This window comes from Mustela nivalis (assembly GCF_964662115.1).
Source record: "Mustela nivalis genome assembly, chromosome: 16".
NCBI classification, from domain to species: domain Eukaryota; kingdom Metazoa; phylum Chordata; class Mammalia; order Carnivora; family Mustelidae; genus Mustela; species Mustela nivalis.
The window spans coordinates 18,506,414-18,525,931 of record NC_139035.1 but is presented as its reverse complement, the minus strand read 5'-3'; the positions used below and the strand labels follow the sequence as shown (position 1 = coordinate 18,525,931).

Below are 19,518 nucleotides of genomic sequence, written 5' to 3'. Positions count from 1 at the left end.
GAACAAATCAATGAACAAGAAGACAAGAGTAATGCAGAGTAATCAAGGAGAACAAATGAGCGAAAAAAATATTATGCAAAATGAGGAGACTCTCAGGGAACTCAGTGACTTCATCAAGCAGAAATAACATTCACATTACAGGGATCCCAGAGAGAAAAGGGGGCAGAAAATTTACTTGAAGAAATAACCAGATTACTTTCCTAATCTGGGAAAGGCAACAGATATCTAGATCCAGAAGACGCAGAGATCCCCCCAACAAAATCAATCAAAGGAGTTCTACAACATACAGTAATTAAAATGGCAATAGCAGAGATACAGAAAAAACTCTGTATGTGGAATTTAAGAAACAAAATAAAGGAGCAAAGGATAAAACGGGGAGGGGACACAACCAGAAAAACAGATTTTTTTTTTGAAGATTAATTTGAGACAGAGCGCGTGAGAGGCAGAAAGCACAAGAGGGGTAAGGTGGGGCAGAGGAAGACAGAGAAGCAAACTCCCTGCTGAACAAGGAGCCTGATGTGGGCTCAATCCCAGTATGCTTAGATCATGACGGAAGCTGAAGACAGACACTTAATTGACTGAACCACCCAGGGGCCCAAGAACAGACTCTTAACTACAGAAAACCAACTCATGATTACCAGAGGAGAGGTAGGTGGTGGGGGGGGGAATGGGTGAAAAGAGGTGATGGGGTAAAGGAGTACACTTGTCCTGATGACCAGGACACGATGTTATGAAACTGCTGAATCGTACTTTATACCTGAAACATTGTTAAGTCTACTGGTATTAAAAAAGAAGAGGGTATTAAAAGTGTATGGTAGTATATAACCTTGGCTCTAAGGAAAATCTAATGATCTGAAAAATGTACTACTACATTAAGTGAAACAAACAGGTTATAAAATAGTATATGCAACATGTATTTTATCAATTAAAATTCACATTTAAATATCAAAGCAGGGACGCCTGGGTGGCTCAGTTGATTAAGCTGCCTCAGTTGGTTAAGCTGGTGCCTTTGGCTCAGGTCATGATCCCAGGGTCGTGGGATCAAGTCCCACATCCGGCTCCTTGCTCAACGGGGAGCCTGCTTCCCTCTTTCTGCCTCTGCCTGCCACTCTGCCTGCTTGTACCCATGTGCACTCTCTAACAAATAAATAAATAAAATCTCTAAATAAATAAATAAATAAATAAATATCAAAGCAAAAACAAAACTAATGGCAAGAACATAATTCATTTATGTTGCCTTTACAATTTGTATGTTCTGCCAAATTTCTGTAATTAGTATGTATTAAACACTGTAAAAACATTTAAGTCTAGAACTTATATACATAATATACCTAATTAATAAAACATGAGCTGATAGATAAATCAACAGACAACTCAAATAAAGAAAATTAGGTGCGCCTGGGTGGTTCAGTTGGTTAAGCATCTAATTCCTGATTTCAGCTCAGGTCAGGATCTCAGGGTTGTGAGACAGGCCCATATCAGGCTCCGGGCTAAACTCTCCCTCCCACTTACGTGCACACATTCTCTCTCTCTCAAAAAAAAAAAAAAAAAAAAAAAAAAAAAAAAATTCGGGTGAACATCATAAAGAAATATTCCATTTACTAAATAACAGAAGAAATGCATATCAAGTTAAACTATTATTTTTTTTAGGCTACCAAGCATTCTGGTTCAAGATAGTGATGTAGGAAGATCCTGAACCTACTTCCTCACAGACACACTGAGTCTACAGCTACATATGCAAACAGTTTCTGAAATTAAAAAAAAATCTAATGGGCGCCTGGGTGGCTCAGAGGGTTAGGCCTCTGCCTTCGGCTCGGGTCATGATCTCAGGGTCCTGGGATCGAGTCCCACATCGGGCTCTCTGCTCAGCGGGGAGCCTGCTTCCTCCTCTCTCTCTCTCTCTCTCTCTCTGCCTGTCTCTCTGCCTGCCTGTGATCTCTATCAAATAAATAAATAAAATCTTTAAAAAAAAAAAATCTAAAAGCTAGCTGAGTGATGACTACGTATCAGGCAAAGAAGGGGGAAAAAAACACATCAAAAAACACATCCTGGGGCGCCTGGGTGGCTCAGTGGGTTAAAGCCCTTGCCTTCGGCTCAGGTCATGATCCCAGAGTCCTGGGATGGAGCCCCACGTCGGGCTCTCTGCTCAGCAGGGAGCCTGCTTCCTCCTCTCTCTCTCTGTCTGCCTCTCTCCCTACTTGTAATCTCTGTCAAATAAATAAATAAAATCTTTAAACAAAACAAAACAAAACAAAACAAAAAAACACATCCTACCCTACAAGGTAGGAAGCTGGAGCAATCTTGCCATAAACCCCACTTCAGATGTGGCAACCCACAGCCAGGTGGGAACTCAATCTGGAACTCCTCCCTGATGAGCAAAGAATTCAACCCTCAATATTTAATATATATACACTTGAAGCAAGTGTCCAGAACACCTAATTTTAAAAACCAACAGAGTTTATACTCCGAGACCCACATAGCAGCAATCTGTAAAAAGCCTCTGAAAGTGCTTATGTGCTTGGGAGTCCCTTGTCCCAAAGCCCAGCTCAGAAGCAGCCAACTAAACCCACACTTAAAGTGAAGGAGACACCAGCTTTATTAAAATCTTGGCCCAAGGCACAGGCATCTACTTTAAAAACACATCTAGAAGTCTGCTGGAACACTACCCAGGAATGGAGACCAGTGGGAACTATCTTTTCATGCTTCACAGCACCAGTTACTCCTAGAAAAGAAGGTTTACATGTGTGTGGTGCCCCAATTTGGGGGGCTGCTGCACAGGGGATGCCTCTTTATCACCTGGCTCTGGAGGCCAGGGAAGCTTGTGTTCCTGTCACACAGGACTGTAATAACCAGCATTACCCTTTAAAAAGTTCAGGGGCGCCTGGGTGGCTTGGCTGTTAAGCATCTGCCTTGGGGGCTCAGGTCAGGGATCGAGTCCTGCATCAGGCTCCCTGCTCCTTTGGAAGTCTGCTTCTCCCTGTCCCACTCCCCCTGCTTGTGTTCCCTCTCTCACAGTGTCTTGTCTCTCTCTCTCTCTCTCTCTCTGTCAAATAAATAAACAAAATCTTTAAAAAAATAAAAAAAATAAAAAAAAGAAAGAAAGGAAGGAAGGAGCTCAAGAACCTGTCTGTGGCTCCAAATTTCATGACGGCTGCCAGGGGACACCTCTACTTTGCCTGGCTCAGGTGGCCAGTGTGCTTACACTCCTGGGTCCCACAAGACTATAACCAATGGAGAAAGCATTCTTTTTTTCTATTAATTTTTTTAGTACAGTCAACATATGATATTATATTAGTTTCTGGTGTATAACATAGTGATCTGACAAGTGTATATGTTATACCGTGTTTACTGAAGATAGCTCTTTAAACAGCTATCATACCATATCATACCCAGGAGCTGTCTTTCTGTGAAGGAGGCCTATTTGTAGCTCATTATCATGACTGTGGTCTGAGGAGTAGGCTTCTAATCAAATAGGCACCTAAGGGCTGACTGTTATCCTTTCCAGAGACCTCTGAGGGAACGTGCTATCTCATTCTGTGTTCCAGAGTGCCAGTGTCTCCTGAATGAAAGCTTTACATGCATCTGCTTTTTGCAGCTAACATCCAGGGATGCCCTCAATCACCTGGCTCTGGGAGGGCCAGAGGGGCTTGCATTCTTGGGAATGCAAAGTCCCATGGGACTATGTCAACAGTTCTTGGCAGGTTACCAACACCAGGGACTGTACAGTGAGAAAGAGGCAGGCTTCAAGTTTGGCACACACTGCCTATGCAGCTGCTCTGAAGGAACGTACACTATAGATGTCATCTTGGTGATCTTCCTCTGCCTTCTTCTAGCTTATTGGTGTATCCCCAAAAAAGGAAATTATACACTCATCTGGAGCCCAAATATTTGCAACTGCTGCCCAGGGAACACTTCTAGATTACCTGGCTCTGGTGGCCAGCAGGGCTTATGCTTTTGGCACCTCAGAACCATATATATAGTCACATACTTTTAAAAGCTACTGCCTGAGGGTCAGGCTTCTAGTCTGCCTGAATCTAGGTGCTGAGATCCTACTCTCTGGGACACTGAGTGATCTTATTAGCACATCCTTAACTACTAGGAGCTATTAAAAATACAACAGATCAGCTTGGACAAGCACAGACGTTTAAGAAACAGCAAAGAGGGGCGCCTGGGTGGCTCAGTGAGTTAAAGCCTCTGCCTTCAGCTCAGGTCATGATCCCAGGTCCTGGGATCAAAGCCCCGCATCAGGCTCCCTGTTCAGTAGGGAGCCTGCTTCCTCCTCTCTCTCTGCCTGCCTGTGATCTCTGTCAATAAATAAATAAAATCTTAAAAAAAAAAAAAAAAAAGAAACAGCAAAGAGCTGGGTTGCGCCTTAAACAAAAAGTTCATCTCCTACATGAGGCCACTCCTTCAAGAATTGGGAGAAGTAGAAACCAACATAAACAAAATGAAACAAGAATATATTTCAAATGAAAGAAATAGATAAAACCTTGATGAAATTGAACTATGTAATTTATCTGATAAAGACTTTAAAATTACGGTCATAAAGATGTTCACCAAACTGGGGAGAAGAATGTATGAACACAGAACTTCAACAAAGAGATGGAAAATATAAGAAAGTACCAATTAGAGAAGTCACAGAGAATGAAAAAAAAATAGTAACTGGACTGAAAAAAAAAAATCACACTAGAGAGGTTAAATAGCAGACCAGATGGAAAAGAAAGGATCAGTTCAGTCAAAGCCAGGGGTGGAACTCAAAAAATGTTGATACCTTAAGGGACTTACAGAAAAATATCACTGTTTCAAAAAGACGGAAAGAGAGAGAGAGAAGGGACAGAAATTTTATTTGAAGAAAAAAATGACTGAAAACTTTCCTAACCTGAGAAAGAAAACAGACAACCAGATCCAGGAAGCCTGGATAGTTATAAAAACGAATGCAAAGAAACCCAAACCAAGACACATCATAATTAAAATGCCAAAAAGTAAAGAAAGGAGAGAAAATAAAAAGGAGCAAAAGAGAAATATCTCATTACACACACGGGAATCCCCATCCATGAGCAGATTTTTCAGCGGAAACTGTGGACCAGAAGGGAGTAGCATGATATACTCAAAGTGCTGGAAAAAAATTTCCAAGCAAGAACATACGTTACCTGGCAAAGTCATCATTCAGAACCAAAGGAGAGAGAGATAGTTTCCCAGACAAGCAAATGCTATAATAATTCATTACCATTAAACCTGCCTTACAAGAAACATTATAAGGACTTCTTGGGCCACCTGGGTGGCTCAGTCAGTTAACTGTCTGCCTTCGGCTCAGGTCATGATCCCAGAGTCCTGGGACTGAGGATTAGCAGGGAGCCTGCTTCTCCCTTTCGCTTTGCAGCTTCCCCTGCTTGTGCTCTCTCTCAAATAAAAGAGATCTTTTTAAAAGGACTTCTTGGGGCACCTGGGTGGCTCAGTGGGCTAAGCCTCTGCCTTCAGCTCAGGTCATGATCTCAGGGTCCTGAGATGGAGCCCCACATCAGACTCTCTGCTCGGCGGGGAGCCTGCTTCCCCTCTCTCTCTCTGCCTGACTCTCTGCCTACTTGTGATCTCTCTCTGTCAAATAAATAAACAAAATCTTAAAAAAAAAATAAATAAATAAAATAAAATAAAATAAATTAATAAAATAAAAGGACTTCTTGGGCGCCTGGGTGGCTCAGTGGGTTAAGCCGCTGCCTTCGGCTCAGGTCATGATCCCAGGGTCCTGGGATCGAGTCCCTCATCGGGCTCTCTGCTCAGCAGGAAGCCTGCTTCCCTGTCTCTCTCTCTCTGCCTGCCTCTCCATCTACTTGTGATTTCTCTCTGTCAAATAAATAAATAAAATCTTTTAAAAAATAAATAAATAAAAAATAAAAAACTTCTCTACCATAAACAAAGGGCACTTACTGATAACAAGAAGAAATATGAAAGAATAAACCTCAGTGGAAAAGCTAATATATAATAAAAGTAATAGGTTAATTACTTATAAAACTAGTCTGAAGGTTAAGAACAAAAATAGTAAAAATACTATTTTTACTAATTTAATTTTTAAATTAATTTTAATTTAAAATTAATATTTTTAAACTAAAAATTAATATTTAAAAATTACTATATTTGTTAAAAAACAAAAATAATAAAATTAACTGATTTTAATAACTAAAGGATACACAAAATTAAAAAATATGTCAACTATCATACCAAAGATACAGAACATCCTGTGAGGGGTGTAAAAATGCTGTGCTTTAGAACTTAAGTTACTGACTTAAAACATTAACAATATTCACTGTTACATGTAAGTATAATGGTGATCACAAAGCAAAAATCTGAAATACACATTAGAAAAAGGAGTATGAGCATACCACAAAGAAAATCCTCAAATCACAAAGAAAGGAAGAAAAGGAAGAGATAGAAACTAGAGAAATAGCTAGGGAACAATGAACAGAATGGCGTAAGCACACACTTATTAGTAACTAAATGTACATGAACTAAATTCTCCAATCAAACAACAGTGAATGATTGGATAAAAAAAACATGAACCACCTATATGCTGCCTACAAGACAGTTTATTTTTTGGTATGCAAAGAACTTTATTAACCTTATTTCAAACTTTATTCCCAGGCTTCTTCAGCTTAATTATCTACAAAGAGTGAGCTGTGTATAAGCAAAAACTGAAAGCCCCCTAGGGGCTTGGCCTTAAAAATATTAAGAGATCTAGATTTTATCAGATCCATGAACAAAATTTTAAGAAGCAGTCATAATATAAATTAGCAGCTCCCAGTAACTTCTTTTAAGTTTTATCTTCAGAAGTTGACTCAGTTCAGTTTGCTTCATTCTTGGAAGCTTCATCAAAATTGAAATGAGAAAGTAAGGAATAGCAAAGGCTGTAATTCCAGTCTACTATGGCTTTTAGCCTAAGGGAAGACCATGTGAGACAGTTAAAACTCTAAAGAAAACCCAGTTTTTCTGGCCTAAACAATCAGAGAATGCAAGCTTGGGGAAACTACGGCTGTTAGAAAATGAGAAGGCAATCCTGGGAAAGAAAAAAGGAAGAATCTCAAATTCTGTGTATAAACTCTGCCCAAATCACTGGCTAACCCCTGAACAACACATGTACAAGACAAATTCCAAGCTCCCTAGCAAGGGATCAGAAAACTGAAATGAGGTTTGAGCTCTTATCCAAAAGATAAGTGTCTGCCATAGGAGTCCAACCAAACAAATTGCTTGACAGTACAAAATCAATCTTTTGAGAAATATAACATTATTTAGGGTCTCTAGAATATAATTATCACAATGCCAAAGATATAATCCAAAACATACAGAGAAGAAGGTAAACAAATCTCAAGAGAAAATACAATCAAAAGAACCCAACCTGAGATGACCCAGATGTCAGATTTAGTCAAGAATTTTAACACAGCTATTATAACTATGCTCAATGACGTAAAATTCATTCGTATTATGAACACATGCTTATAATGAATGAAACAGTAAGAAATGCCACCAGAGAAATAAAATCTCTTGAAAAACAAACAAACAACAACCACCATCTGTTAATTCTGGAAACAAAAAAGACAATATATGAAATAAAAAATTAATTGGATGGACTGACAAGAGCAAAAGGGAGTTGAGAGAGAATAACCCATGAACTTGAAGATAAGCAAGAGAAGTCATTCACTCTGAAGAACAGAAAGAAAAATAAAGAGCCGCAGAGACTTTTGGGATAATACACAAAAGTTTACCATATGAGTCCCAAAAGTCAGAGAAGAGAACAAAGAAAGCAAAAATATTTGAAAACATAACAGCCAAAGATTCCCCAAGTTTGGTAAAAGACATAGATTTACTATGAATCTCAGCAAATTCCAAGCAGGGTAAGTACAAAGAAAACCACACCTAGTCACATCATAGTCAAACTGCTGGAAACCAAAGAAAAACATAAATGCAGCTAAAGAAAATAACACGTTACATATAGAGGGAAATGATTTGGTCATAATTAACTTCTCATCAGGTAACAATGGATGAAAACAAGTGCTAAAAGAAAAGGGGACTGGCAAACTAGAATTCTACCTCTAGTGAAAATATGTGGGACAGAAGGTAAAAAAAATTTCCACATAAAAAATAAGAATTTGTCCTGAGTAAACCTACACATTAAGAAAGAGGGAAGAGGCTAAAAGATACAGAACAGGTCATAACAGATGAAGTAAAATGCCAATGTTCCAAGTATTTGAAAGATATTTTCAACATTCTTTTCATAGCTATAAAGAATCTCCAAGATCACCTTGTCCAATCCCTTTATTTTGCATATGGGCCAAACAACTGCAATTATCTAGTGGTACAATATACTAGAGAGTAAGTCTCCTAACTTCTGGGTCAAAGCAATGGAAGAAATGGAAGAAAATAAAACATTTATATCAACCTTTATAAATAAGTCAGAATACAAACACGATGAAAATAAATTGTTAAAACCAAAACAGATATTATTCCTAAAGGTTTTACAAACACTCAATCTTTCATTTAAGTTACCTTAGGTATTTACTTAAATCATAATGTGAATCTTTTTATATTGTTAAGAATTCATCTTTGTGAAAACTCAAATTTTCACTTTTTAATTAAATGAGAAATAAAGTTAAACTCTAAAAAAAGAGTACTAGAAAGGAGTCTGCTGCATACTTATACAATATCATTGAAGTAATCATGGTATCAAAAACACAAGAATGATATGCCATTGTAGAAAATAGAATGTTCTTTCTGCTGTAATAAGGAATTATCAATGGGAGTAAACACCGTGTCTTCAAGTTTTCCTCATTTTTATATTGTTTAAAATGTTATCTTTAGGGCGCCTGGGTGGCTCAGTGGGTTAAAGCCTCTGCCTTGGGCTCAGGTCATGATCCCAGGGTCCCAGAATCAAGCCCCACATAGAGCCCCACATGGGGCTCTCCACTCAGCGGGGAGCCTGCTTCCTCCTCTCTGTCTGCCTTTCTGCCTACTTGTGATCTCTGTTAAATAAATAAATAAATCTTTTTTTTTTTAAAAAAAGTTTTCTTTGGAAGTACACAGAACATGACATTCATTCAGTTTATAAATGAATGAAATATACAAAACCACAAGACACAGAGATTAAAGGAATTTCCCAAGCCCACAAGTCAGGTACATAATCAGACTAAAATCAAAATCTTCAGGAACTCAACCCAGGGACTTGGCTTGCCTAAGTACTTACCCCAACAGCTGGGACTTCTTCACTCTTTACTTCATTTATCCGAACCAAATAGTTAACAAAATCTCTGGCAGCATTGCTTTGTGCATCTTTTTTATTGGTGGAATTGCCCATGCCAATGTAATTATAACCTTCCACTCGAACCTTTAACAGTCCAAAAAAAAAAAAAAAAAGTATTAGAGGAAATTGACCTGGGTTAATTCTGAGACTTAAAAAATATGTAATTCAATAGGCCATTAAGAGATAAACAGTTAAATGTTCAACAGTTAAATGTTGAAGATATACTCCACAAAAACACTAAAAATAACACAACTAAGAAAATTTATAAGTTGACTTATGAAAAAGCTTGAATTGTGCAGTCCATTGATAAACTAATCTGAAAACAACATTAATTTATGTGCTTCAAATATTCTCTTCTTCTATAACAGAATGTTCCACATTAAAATCTGATTTTAGAAGACCCAAGAACAAGCTTTCCATTTGCATTTATTTTAAGCAATTTGACTTTAAGCAATAAAGAATTGCTCCACTTTCTACAGAAAATAGTAAAACTGAAACAGTTGATCCAACTTTTCTTATCTGCACTATTGGTACTGTGGAAGCTGAGGAAGATACACGTTCTAATTATTTACCTATCAGATTGTTTTAAAAGTAATGCTCACTTGGAAGTGATTTATAATGAAACAAAAGAGCAGGCAAGCAACAATAAAGAACATAAAACACAGTTTCCTAACAGAAAACAGTTTTCTTAACACCAAAATAAGTGCAAAAAAAAAAAAAAATCACATAAATGTAAACTGCATTCTGTAGTACCTCACACATGAATTTTTGCCTGTTTTTGTTCCCCACTGCTCTAATTTCATAGGATGGAGTCATCTTCCTTTTGCCACACCAGGCATACAGAAAATTTTTAACATCACCCATGATTCAAGTGTCTTCTTCCAACCTAAGAAAACAAAAGTTAAATCACATTATTTATAAAAGCAAACAATGCAAGTGACCAATACCTGGAATTAACTGAAAATCTAGGTTAAACACATGCTATTCTACAATGCTGCTATTAAAACTGCTTATAACAAAATTTTAATGACATAATTGACATAATCCTATGACATTATACAAAAAAGTAGGACACAAAACTACACGATTTGAACTACATAAAAGTATATATGCATAAATCAAGACTAAAAAAGAAATAACCCTCAAAATGTGATCTCTGGGTGACTACAAGTGATTCTAACTTTTTTTTTTGAGAGAGGTAGAGAATCTTAAGCTCAGCCTGAAGCCTGAGGGCTCGGAAGGCTCACGACCTTGAGATCACTACCTGTGTCCACATCAAAAGTTGGATGCTTAACTAAGACACCCAAGTACACCTGACCTTTTCTTTTTTTTTTTTTTTTTTTAAGATTTTATTTATTTATTCGACAGAGAGAGATCACAAGTAGGCAGAGAGGAAGGCAGAGAGAGAGGAGGAAGCAAGCTCCCTGCTGAGCAGAGAGCCCGATGCGGGGCTCGATCCCAGGACCCTAAGATCAAGACCTGAGCCGAAGGCAGCGGCTTAACCCACTGAGCCACCCAGGCGCCCCCCCCATCTTTTCTTAAAACATTTTTTGTGAGGTGCACAGATGGCTCAGTCAGTTGAGTGGCTGATTCTGGATTTCAGCTGGGGTCATGATCTCAGGGTCCTGGGACTGAGCCCAGTGTCAGGCTCTGCCTCAGGGCTAGGAGGGGAGTCAGTTTGAGGACTCTTTCCCTCTCCCCTACCCCCAACCCATGGGCACTCATGCTCTCTCAAAATGAGTAAATCTTAAAAAAATAAAAATCTATGTAATGTCCGACCTTTTAAAAGAGGCACCTTATGTGTTAACTCACTTAATCCTCAAATAATGGGAGATAAAATTATATGGTAAATACCATTACTGTCTCTCTACAGAGCAAGAAACAAGGGCATAGAAAGTTTAATTTTCCTTAACCTTATCCCACTGTGGAGGCATAAATTCAAACTACTATACTGAGAAACGGTCATCAATCACTTTGTGTGTAAATCAGAGTTTATTCTCATTCTGAGACATCTCCTAGTAGGCTAGCCTCAAAGTCGTACACTATATATTACTGCACTAAGTCCAAATACAGTAAGTATTCAGTACTAGGAACACCAACCTGTTAAGTACCAAATCTCTCGTTTAGGTCCTGCTATTCATTTAAATTTGAGGATATTAAGTTTTCTTGGTGTGTACCATACCATACTTGTTGGCCCTCTCCCTCTAATCTAGTTTATAAATATACCAAAAGAGGGGCGCCTGGGTGGCTCAGTGGGTTAAGCCGCTGCCTTCAGCTCAGGTCATGATCTCAGGGTCCTGGGATCGAGTCCCGCATTGGGCTGTCTGCTCAGCGGGGAGCCTGCTTCCTTCTCTCTCTCTGCCTGCCTTTCCATCTACTTGTGATTTCTCTCTTTCAAATAAATAAATAAAATCTTAAAAATAAATAAATAAATAAATAAATAAAATAAATATACCAAAAGATATGGAGCCTATGAGTCTAAAATCCGAATCTAAATTAAAAGCAAGATATCTGAACGGTGCCTGGGTGGCTCAGTCAGTTAAGCCTCTGATTTTTTATTTCGGCTATGGTCATGATCTCCTGGTTGTGGGATCAAGCCCAGTGTGAGGCTCCATGCTCAATGGGGAGTATGCTGGAGATTCTCTTTCACTGTCCCTCTCCTCCTCCCCACAGCACACACATGAACTCTCTCTCTCTCAAAAATAAGTAAATTTTATTTAAAAAAAAAAAAAAGGCAAGATCCAGAAAAAATATGCAAAAAAAATTGGTCTTCTTTGAGAAGAAACCCTATTACTAGCATTAAACCTTTGTCTTCTGTTCAGTGCATTTTGTTAGCACTTAAATCTATCCTAAAACCGGACCCCAGCCTAACCCTGCGGAAATCCTTTTAACTGAAAAGCTGAGGAAAGCTCCTATCGATCTGCAGACTCCACCCCTTAATAGTTAAAAAAACAAGACCTCAAGAAGAATGAGCACCATGAAATATGAAGGGACTACACGATCAAATTCCTTCCTTCCTAGGCAGTCTCATCTAACTCCATTATATTCAGTGTCCAAATAAATACTGCAAACTTAACAAAATCTTTTCTCCTTAAGCTCCAAAATCAAATTCATTCAACCACAGCACTCAAGAGCAAATGCTAACCTGACACCTCCGTAAAAATTTAAGTTTCCTCCCAAACCTGTTCCTTCTTCCCTCAGACCAAGTGTTTCCCTCTCCCGAAATGGCACCGCCATCCACCAAGCTACTCCTGCCACAACTTGGGAGTCGTACACTCCCTCCAGATCCTCCACAGCTATCCCCTTGGGAGAACCCTCAGCATGCCCCAGGCGGTAACCTTAGAGGATCCTCTATTTTCCTTAACCCTTACAATACTTATACAGATAAGACTATTATTTTTTTAGCATTTTTAAGTTAACTTTATTGTGGTTATTATTTTTATTAACATTTAATGTATTATTTGCCCTAGGGGTACAGGTCTTGAAAAGACTATTATTATTCTCCCCCTTTCCGGATGAATAAACGGAGACAAAGAATACCTTGCCCCAGAGACGACAGAGAGCTCTTAACGGGGAGACCCAGAATTCCAAGCCAGGTAGTCTGACTCCGGACCTACACGCAATTCTGCCTCCCGAACAGGTTTCCAATCCATTCGCTTCTCTCCATCCCGGCCACCACTACCGCACCCTGGACGGCTGCAATAACGTTCTGGATCTCTAGATCTAGATCCCCGTCTCCACTCTGACCGCCCGAAACTCCATTTTCGTCACTCCTCTCACCATACTCCGCTAAGATGGCCTTCTTTGTTCCTTCCCAGTCTCCGTTCTCAAGCGCTAATCCCTTCTTGCCTCTGCCATTCTGCTCCCCCCCCCCTCCCCGCATCTTCCGAGCTGACGCATTCTCGACCTCAGGGCCCACGTATCAGCTACACAGTCGACCTCCTCGGAAACGCTTTCCCTTGCGACCATGGCGAAACTAGCTTTCTCCCCTGACGAGCTTCATTTCCTCAATCCTTTTACTGAACCTGCGGACGTTTGTTTCCCCGTCACCTCCCACCACCACCACCGAAACCTGCGCGCGGGAGGGGAAAGGCTGCGCCCCTACGTGGTTACGGCCCCACCACCGAGCCCGCAGGACGGCGCCTGGTCTTTGTGGCCGGAATGAATGGATGAAGGGCCCGAGGTGTGTGTGGCGTCACCGCGGGCTCCCCACCCGGCCATGCACCCCCTTTCACTCGGCGGCAACAGCGCCTCGGCCGCGCGCAGGCCGGAGGAGGAAGTGGGGTCTGGCTGCTTCGGACAAGAGAACTGGCCATTGCTGGGGGGGGGGGGGGGGCTTGGGGGGAACGGGTCTACACCGCGGGCTCGGGCAGCGCAGGCGTGGCGCGGCGAGCAGCACGCAGCCCGCAATCCGGGAACCCGGCGGCCGCCTCGCCCCTTCCCCCACCCGCCACCGCCGCCCGCGCTTCGCAACAAAGCCCGGCTGCGGGAGCGCGGAGCCCCACGCCCCTCAACGGGTAGCAAAGACGTCTCTCCCCTACCGGCGTCCGCTTCCTGGCGTCCGAGAACACAGCCCTCTCAGGACCGCCGGTGGCCGCGGCCTTCGTCAGAAACACCCGGCAAACACACCGCAGCTCGCGTGGAGGCGGCGGAGAAATGGCTCCGACGGCGGCGCCAGGGGGGTGGGGTCGGTGCGCGTACGCATGCGCACGAAGCGAGTTTAGGGCGGAGGGCGCCCGGAGGGAGGGGCGGGGCCGCAGCCACCTTGTCCCCGCGGCGCATGCGGTCGCCGGGGAGATCTGCAGCGCTGGGCCTGCTGCGCTCCAGGCGGGATTCTTCCCTTGTTCCTTGCTTTTGAACGTTTTTGAGCCGTGGGGACCGCAAGCATTTGACGTACCAAAAAATTTCTTAGCTTCTATCATGGGGACCTCCCTCTGATGTTAGATAAAGGGTAGAAGACGGAGCCGGAAATCTTAGGTGCTGTGAAGAGTACTTGGCACAGAATTGGTGTTCAATAGGTCTTGTTATTGTAGAGATTCAGATAGTCTAATGCCGACATCTTCTAAAAGAAAGCTCAGTGAAGGCAGGAAACCTGCCTGGCTAGCTGAGGCCACTCACTGCAGTGTGTGGCGCCTCTTAACAGCTCGGTAAAAACCAGCTGGATGAGTGGATAAAACGTGCAGTGTTTGTGTTTGTGGATAAGCTTTGTCTCCAGAACCTCCGGAATAATTTGTATCTTTAGCTATTGTAGTACTCATTGTTACATTTTTGAACTGTAGTGCTTCCCATAAAGGCAACAATACAAAATACTTCCAGTTGGGGTTGTTTTCAGAGATTCAATTGTCTGGGCCCATCATACCTTATCCATCCTGATTTTTCACTTTTTATTGCCTTTTTTTTTTTTTTTTTCTCAATTCGAGCTCATAGGGATCAACCCCTTTAAAACTCTGTTGCTCCTGAAGTCCAAATAACAGTTTGGCATTTACTCTTATTTTCTTCATGTGTTTGCAGTCTTCGATTAAGAGTAAAATCATCAGAGAAAGACCTTAATTTTTTTATTTCTTTGTACCTTTCAGGGTGCTTAAAGCAGCAGGTTCCCGATAGTTATTTATAATAAGGGAAATTCAACCTCTCTACATGGCTGACAAATGTTTTGTAGCAGATAATGAATACAGCAAAAGTGTCAACGTATTAAGTATAAATAAAACTTTCAGAAGTGGATCTTTCCAAGGATTATGTAAAAATTTATTATTGAGTTGGTTCATTAATTTGGGTCTTGGTCTTGAGACCTACAGTCCCAAGGGAATTGCGGGCCATAACTTGGCCTTACCTTTGTAGGTTGCTGTTCACAACCAGCAACTAGAGCTTAACCTTTGTAAATGAAACTTCCAAAACCTGCTCCAGAAGTACAGGGTGGTCAGATTTCAATACAACAACTAGATGTTCCTAGTATATGACTGTCTAGATGACTACCGAGGTTAGCAAAGCAGGATAGAGCAGTGTAACTACTACTTACCTACTTAATCTTCCACATTGACATTTTTGGCTAGAAATAACGTATGGAAGAGTTGACTTAGTTATGGGATTGGGTATAAAAGTTATAAGGATATGGATTAAATTCAATCTGTGGGGTATATAAAAAAAATACTAGCAAAGTTTCTCATGTCATTAGTTACTTCTGCCAACTCAATGGACTGGGGCAAAATTTCTTCCAGGGAAAATGAGATGGTAATCACCAACACCTATAGTTGAAATGGGTGATGAGAAATGAGGGAGAATGTTTTGGTTCATTGCTCTTCTTCTTTTTCTCAAATAAGCAGAGGGTTAGGGATGGGGGAATGGAATAAGAAAGCCTGCAACCAGAACTAGGATTTAAGTAGGGTCATGATGTCTTGGGGAAGAGTGTGCTGGTGAAGTTTGAGCAAACTCATACGCCCATGAACACCAGCGCCCTTCAATACTCTTATAGTACCATATACAGTGCTGTATCCAGACAGGAATGAAGTTTTGTTTTGTAAAAGGCTCACAGAGACTTCCTGACTGCTGGGGTAGCTTGACTTCAGAGTCTTAGGAAGTGGCCTACACTGCTGAATAGGCTGGGTTCCTTGCATTCAGGGTCCTCCCAGACTCCTTATACTCTTTTCACTTCCAAACCCAGAATAAATTAGGTTAAAATGGGTAGTTTTACATCAAGAATATATAAAAAGGCAAAAGAAGTGGAAGTACAGAATACAAAGGCAAAGTCCAAGAAGGAAAACAAGTTGGGTGCTCTCTGCATTCCAGTATCCAGTCCAAGGTCTCTTATGGGCCAAACTCTTCTGCCACTCTCACAAGTACATCCATGGGACCTGAATATCAAACAGATTAATGGGAAGATCTATTTTAAAAAGTCCTCTTGGGGTGCTTGGATGGCTCAGTGGGTTAAAACCTCTGCCTTCCACTCAGGTCATGATCTCAGGGTCCTGGGATCGAGCCCCACATCAGGTTCTCTGCTCAGCGGGGAGCCTGCTTCCCCCCTCTCTCTGCCTACCTCTCTGCCCACTTGTGTTCTCTGTCAAATAAATAAATAAAATGTTTAAAAAACAAAAAGGAAAGTTAAAAATTACAAACCATAGACAAAAAATTAAAAGTCACTGATTATATTAAAGGATATCTCCTCAAAAGAGGATACAGTGAAGTTAATGCATAGCTGTCAGAGTTGGGGAAGATATTCATGATGTTTAAGCTTGTCAAGAGATGATTATCTCTTCTGAACTATTCAGGGAACTCCTTCAAATCAACAAGAAAAATGTAGCGATCCTCACAGAAAAATGGGCAAAAGACAAGAAGCAATTTCAGAAAAGGAAAACCCAACAGGTCACTAAGTGTATTCAAGATGCTCAAAAGTATTAGTAACAGGAGAAATACAAAGAAAACAATAAACAGATATCACCAGATGCCCATTAGACCAGCAAATGTTAGGAAAGTGAATACTGTCAAATGTTGAATGTCGGTGATGATGTTGGAATATAAGATTCGCCAGGCCAGCTAGTAAAAGAGTAGACTAGTATAGCCATTCTCGAGAAAAATCAGGTACTACTTAGCCAAACAAACTGTGTATGTTAAAATTAAACTATTCTGCTCCCTTATAAATATATGTATCAGGGGGCAGGGTATATATACCCTGAATACCAGGGTATATGAATATATAAGAAAGTTTCGTGTAAGGGATGCCTGGGTGGCTCAGTGGGTTAAGCGGCTGCCTTCGGCTCAGGTCATGATCCCAGTGTCTGCATCGGGCTCCTTGCTCGGCAGGGAGCCTGCTTCTCCCTCTGCCTTTGCCTGCCATTCTGTCTGCCTGTGCTCGCTCGCTCTCCCTCTCTCTCTGATAAATAAATAAAATCTTTAAAAAAAAAAAAAGAAAGTTTCGTGTAAGAGAACATTAAAAATATATTCATTACAGCATTATTCTTATTGGCAGGGACTTAGGGGCAATTTGATGCTTTCCCTAGACAGATAAAATGCAGTGGATGTTAACCATGGAATCCAATGCAGCTGTCAGAAGAAATAAATTGGATATACACAGAGCTTAAGGGCACAGGGGTAGTGAAAAGAAAAAGGAACAACATAAGTTATACAACAGCATTTATGTAAATTTAAAACGACAGTAGATGTTTTGCCTAAAAATTTTAAAAGATACACATTAAACACATTAGAATGGATGTCTATTGTAGAGGGGAGAATGAGGGTGAGAAATTATTTTTAAAGGGAGACATGAGCAATTCTGGGCTCCTTTGGCTATAAATAATACAGATGTCAAGGATAGATATAGGGTCTAATTCTTATATTAGTTAAATAAATGTTTATTGAGGGTCTTGTTTTTGTTTTGTTTGTTTGTTTCTTTTTTGCTTTTGGTACTAGGCACTATTCTAGAGGAAATAGCCATAAATAAGACAGATGAGATCTTTTTCTCATAGAACTTGCATTTAGAGATGACTTGTATGATAGAGTAGCTTTTATTAGACCAACTGACCTCCCAGAAGCCGCTCCAAAATCTGAAGGGGAAAAAAATGTCAAAATAAGAAAGCTGTTTGAAGCATTAGAAGCAAGGCAGCTCATATCTGAGGGGCTAAAATCCTGGGAAAGAAGGAACAGTAGAGCTTTTGTGTCACTTTTCACTTTGATACATTTGATACATTTGATAAACTGCTTTGATACATTTACTGATTCCTAAGAGATCAAGAAGCCACATAGAAAACAGGCTACAGGGCTGAAAAGCTAGGTAGAGTGTTCAGGAGGCTTAGGGTTCTAGAGAGACAAAACCTGGAGTTGACCAAGGAAGAAAGACCAGGCTTTCATCTGACACCCCCTGCAGAGGTAGATTCTAAAAGGAAGGACAAACTTAAGGGAATGAAAACCAGCCTTAAATCATCTTGCTTCCTCATTGGACCAAAGTGCTTTATCTTTCTCTTTCTGCCAGAAGAGGAAGACAGAATGACCTATTTCTTGTACAATATTTTAAAGGATCTCCCAAATTTAATTAAAAAAAAAAAAAAAAGTCTCCAGGCAAGCCACTAGACAGGCCAAATGACTGAAAATCAAGAGGAGAAAATGTAACAAAAATGTGCCCATAAATGATTCAGGTATTGAAATTATCAGAGACTTTATAAAAACTGTGATTAATATGTTCAAGAAAATATATGAAAACATTGGAGATAATTTACAGAGAGCTGAAAGAAATGAGAAGTGTCAATAGAAATTTTAGAAGTGAAAACAGAATCACCAAAATTCAGGACTCAATTAATGGGTTAATAGATTATACAGAGGGCATCTGGTTAAGCGACTGCCTTCAGCTCAGGTCATGATCCCGGAGATCAAGTCCTGCATCAGGATCTCAGCCCCATGGGGAGTCTGCTTCTCCCTCTGACCTTCTCCCCTCTCATGCTCTCTCTCTCACACACACTCTCTCTCTCCAGTAAATAAATAAAATATTAAAAAAAAAAAAACAGATGGTACAGAGCAGAAAAGAAGATTGGTCAATTAGAAATAGACCAGTAGAAAATATCCAGATTACCTTGCAGAAAAAAACAAATGATAAATACATAAAAGAACCTAAAAGATAAATGGAAGATGGTGAAAGGTTTAATGTACATATGATTAAGGTTTCAGAAATGGAAGTGAGATAGAATGGAGAAAAAGCAGTATTTGAAGAAGTATTCCCTAAAACCAATGAAGACATAGAGCTACAGAGTTGATGAAAGCTTGCATTTTATCAGCCAGACAATAAAAAAGGATGCAAGTAAAATATTCACTGATAATAAGTTGCTATGCAGAGAATTAAATATAATGCCGGGATAGAATTTGAGTGGGTGGCTATTTTAAACTGGAGGGTAAAAATATTATCTCTGAGTAGGGACGCCTGGGTGGCTCAGTTGGTTAAGCGACTGCCTTCGGCTCAGGTCGCTGGGATGGAGTCCCACATCAGGCTCCTTGCTTGGCAGGGAGCGTGCTTCTCCCTCTGCCTCTAGCCCGCCACTCTGTCTGCCTGTGCTTGTGCTCTGTCTCTCTCTCTCTCTAACAAATAAATTTTAAAAATCTTAAAAAAAAATATTATCTCTGAGAAGGTAATATTTAAGCTAACATGTGAGAAGCAGACAAGAAGAAACCTGTGTGAGAATCAGGAGAACACTGCAGGTTCTTATATGCCCCTGTAAAAAGGAAAAGAGGTAACAAGTCAAGTCAGGTAGGATAAA

The 19,518-nt window shown here is 40.4% G+C and overlaps 1 protein-coding gene across 1 annotated transcript in view; it reads right to left on the bottom strand.

Moving 5' to 3' along the window:
* The window catches only part of DHX9 (DExH-box helicase 9), a 54,108-nt gene extending 40,121 nt beyond the window's left edge, over positions 1-13,987 (bottom strand). The window contains exons 1-3 of the mRNA XM_082702876.1: positions 13,828-13,987; positions 10,040-10,172; positions 9,230-9,370 (exon numbers count right to left, since the gene is read on the bottom strand). Coding sequence (XP_082559002.1) covers positions 9,230-9,370; positions 10,040-10,150 — 252 coding nt within the window. The 5' untranslated portion in view covers positions 10,151-10,172; positions 13,828-13,987. The remainder of the gene's footprint in view (positions 1-9,229; positions 9,371-10,039; positions 10,173-13,827) is intronic.
* Between the last annotated feature and the right edge of the window lie 5,531 nt (positions 13,988-19,518).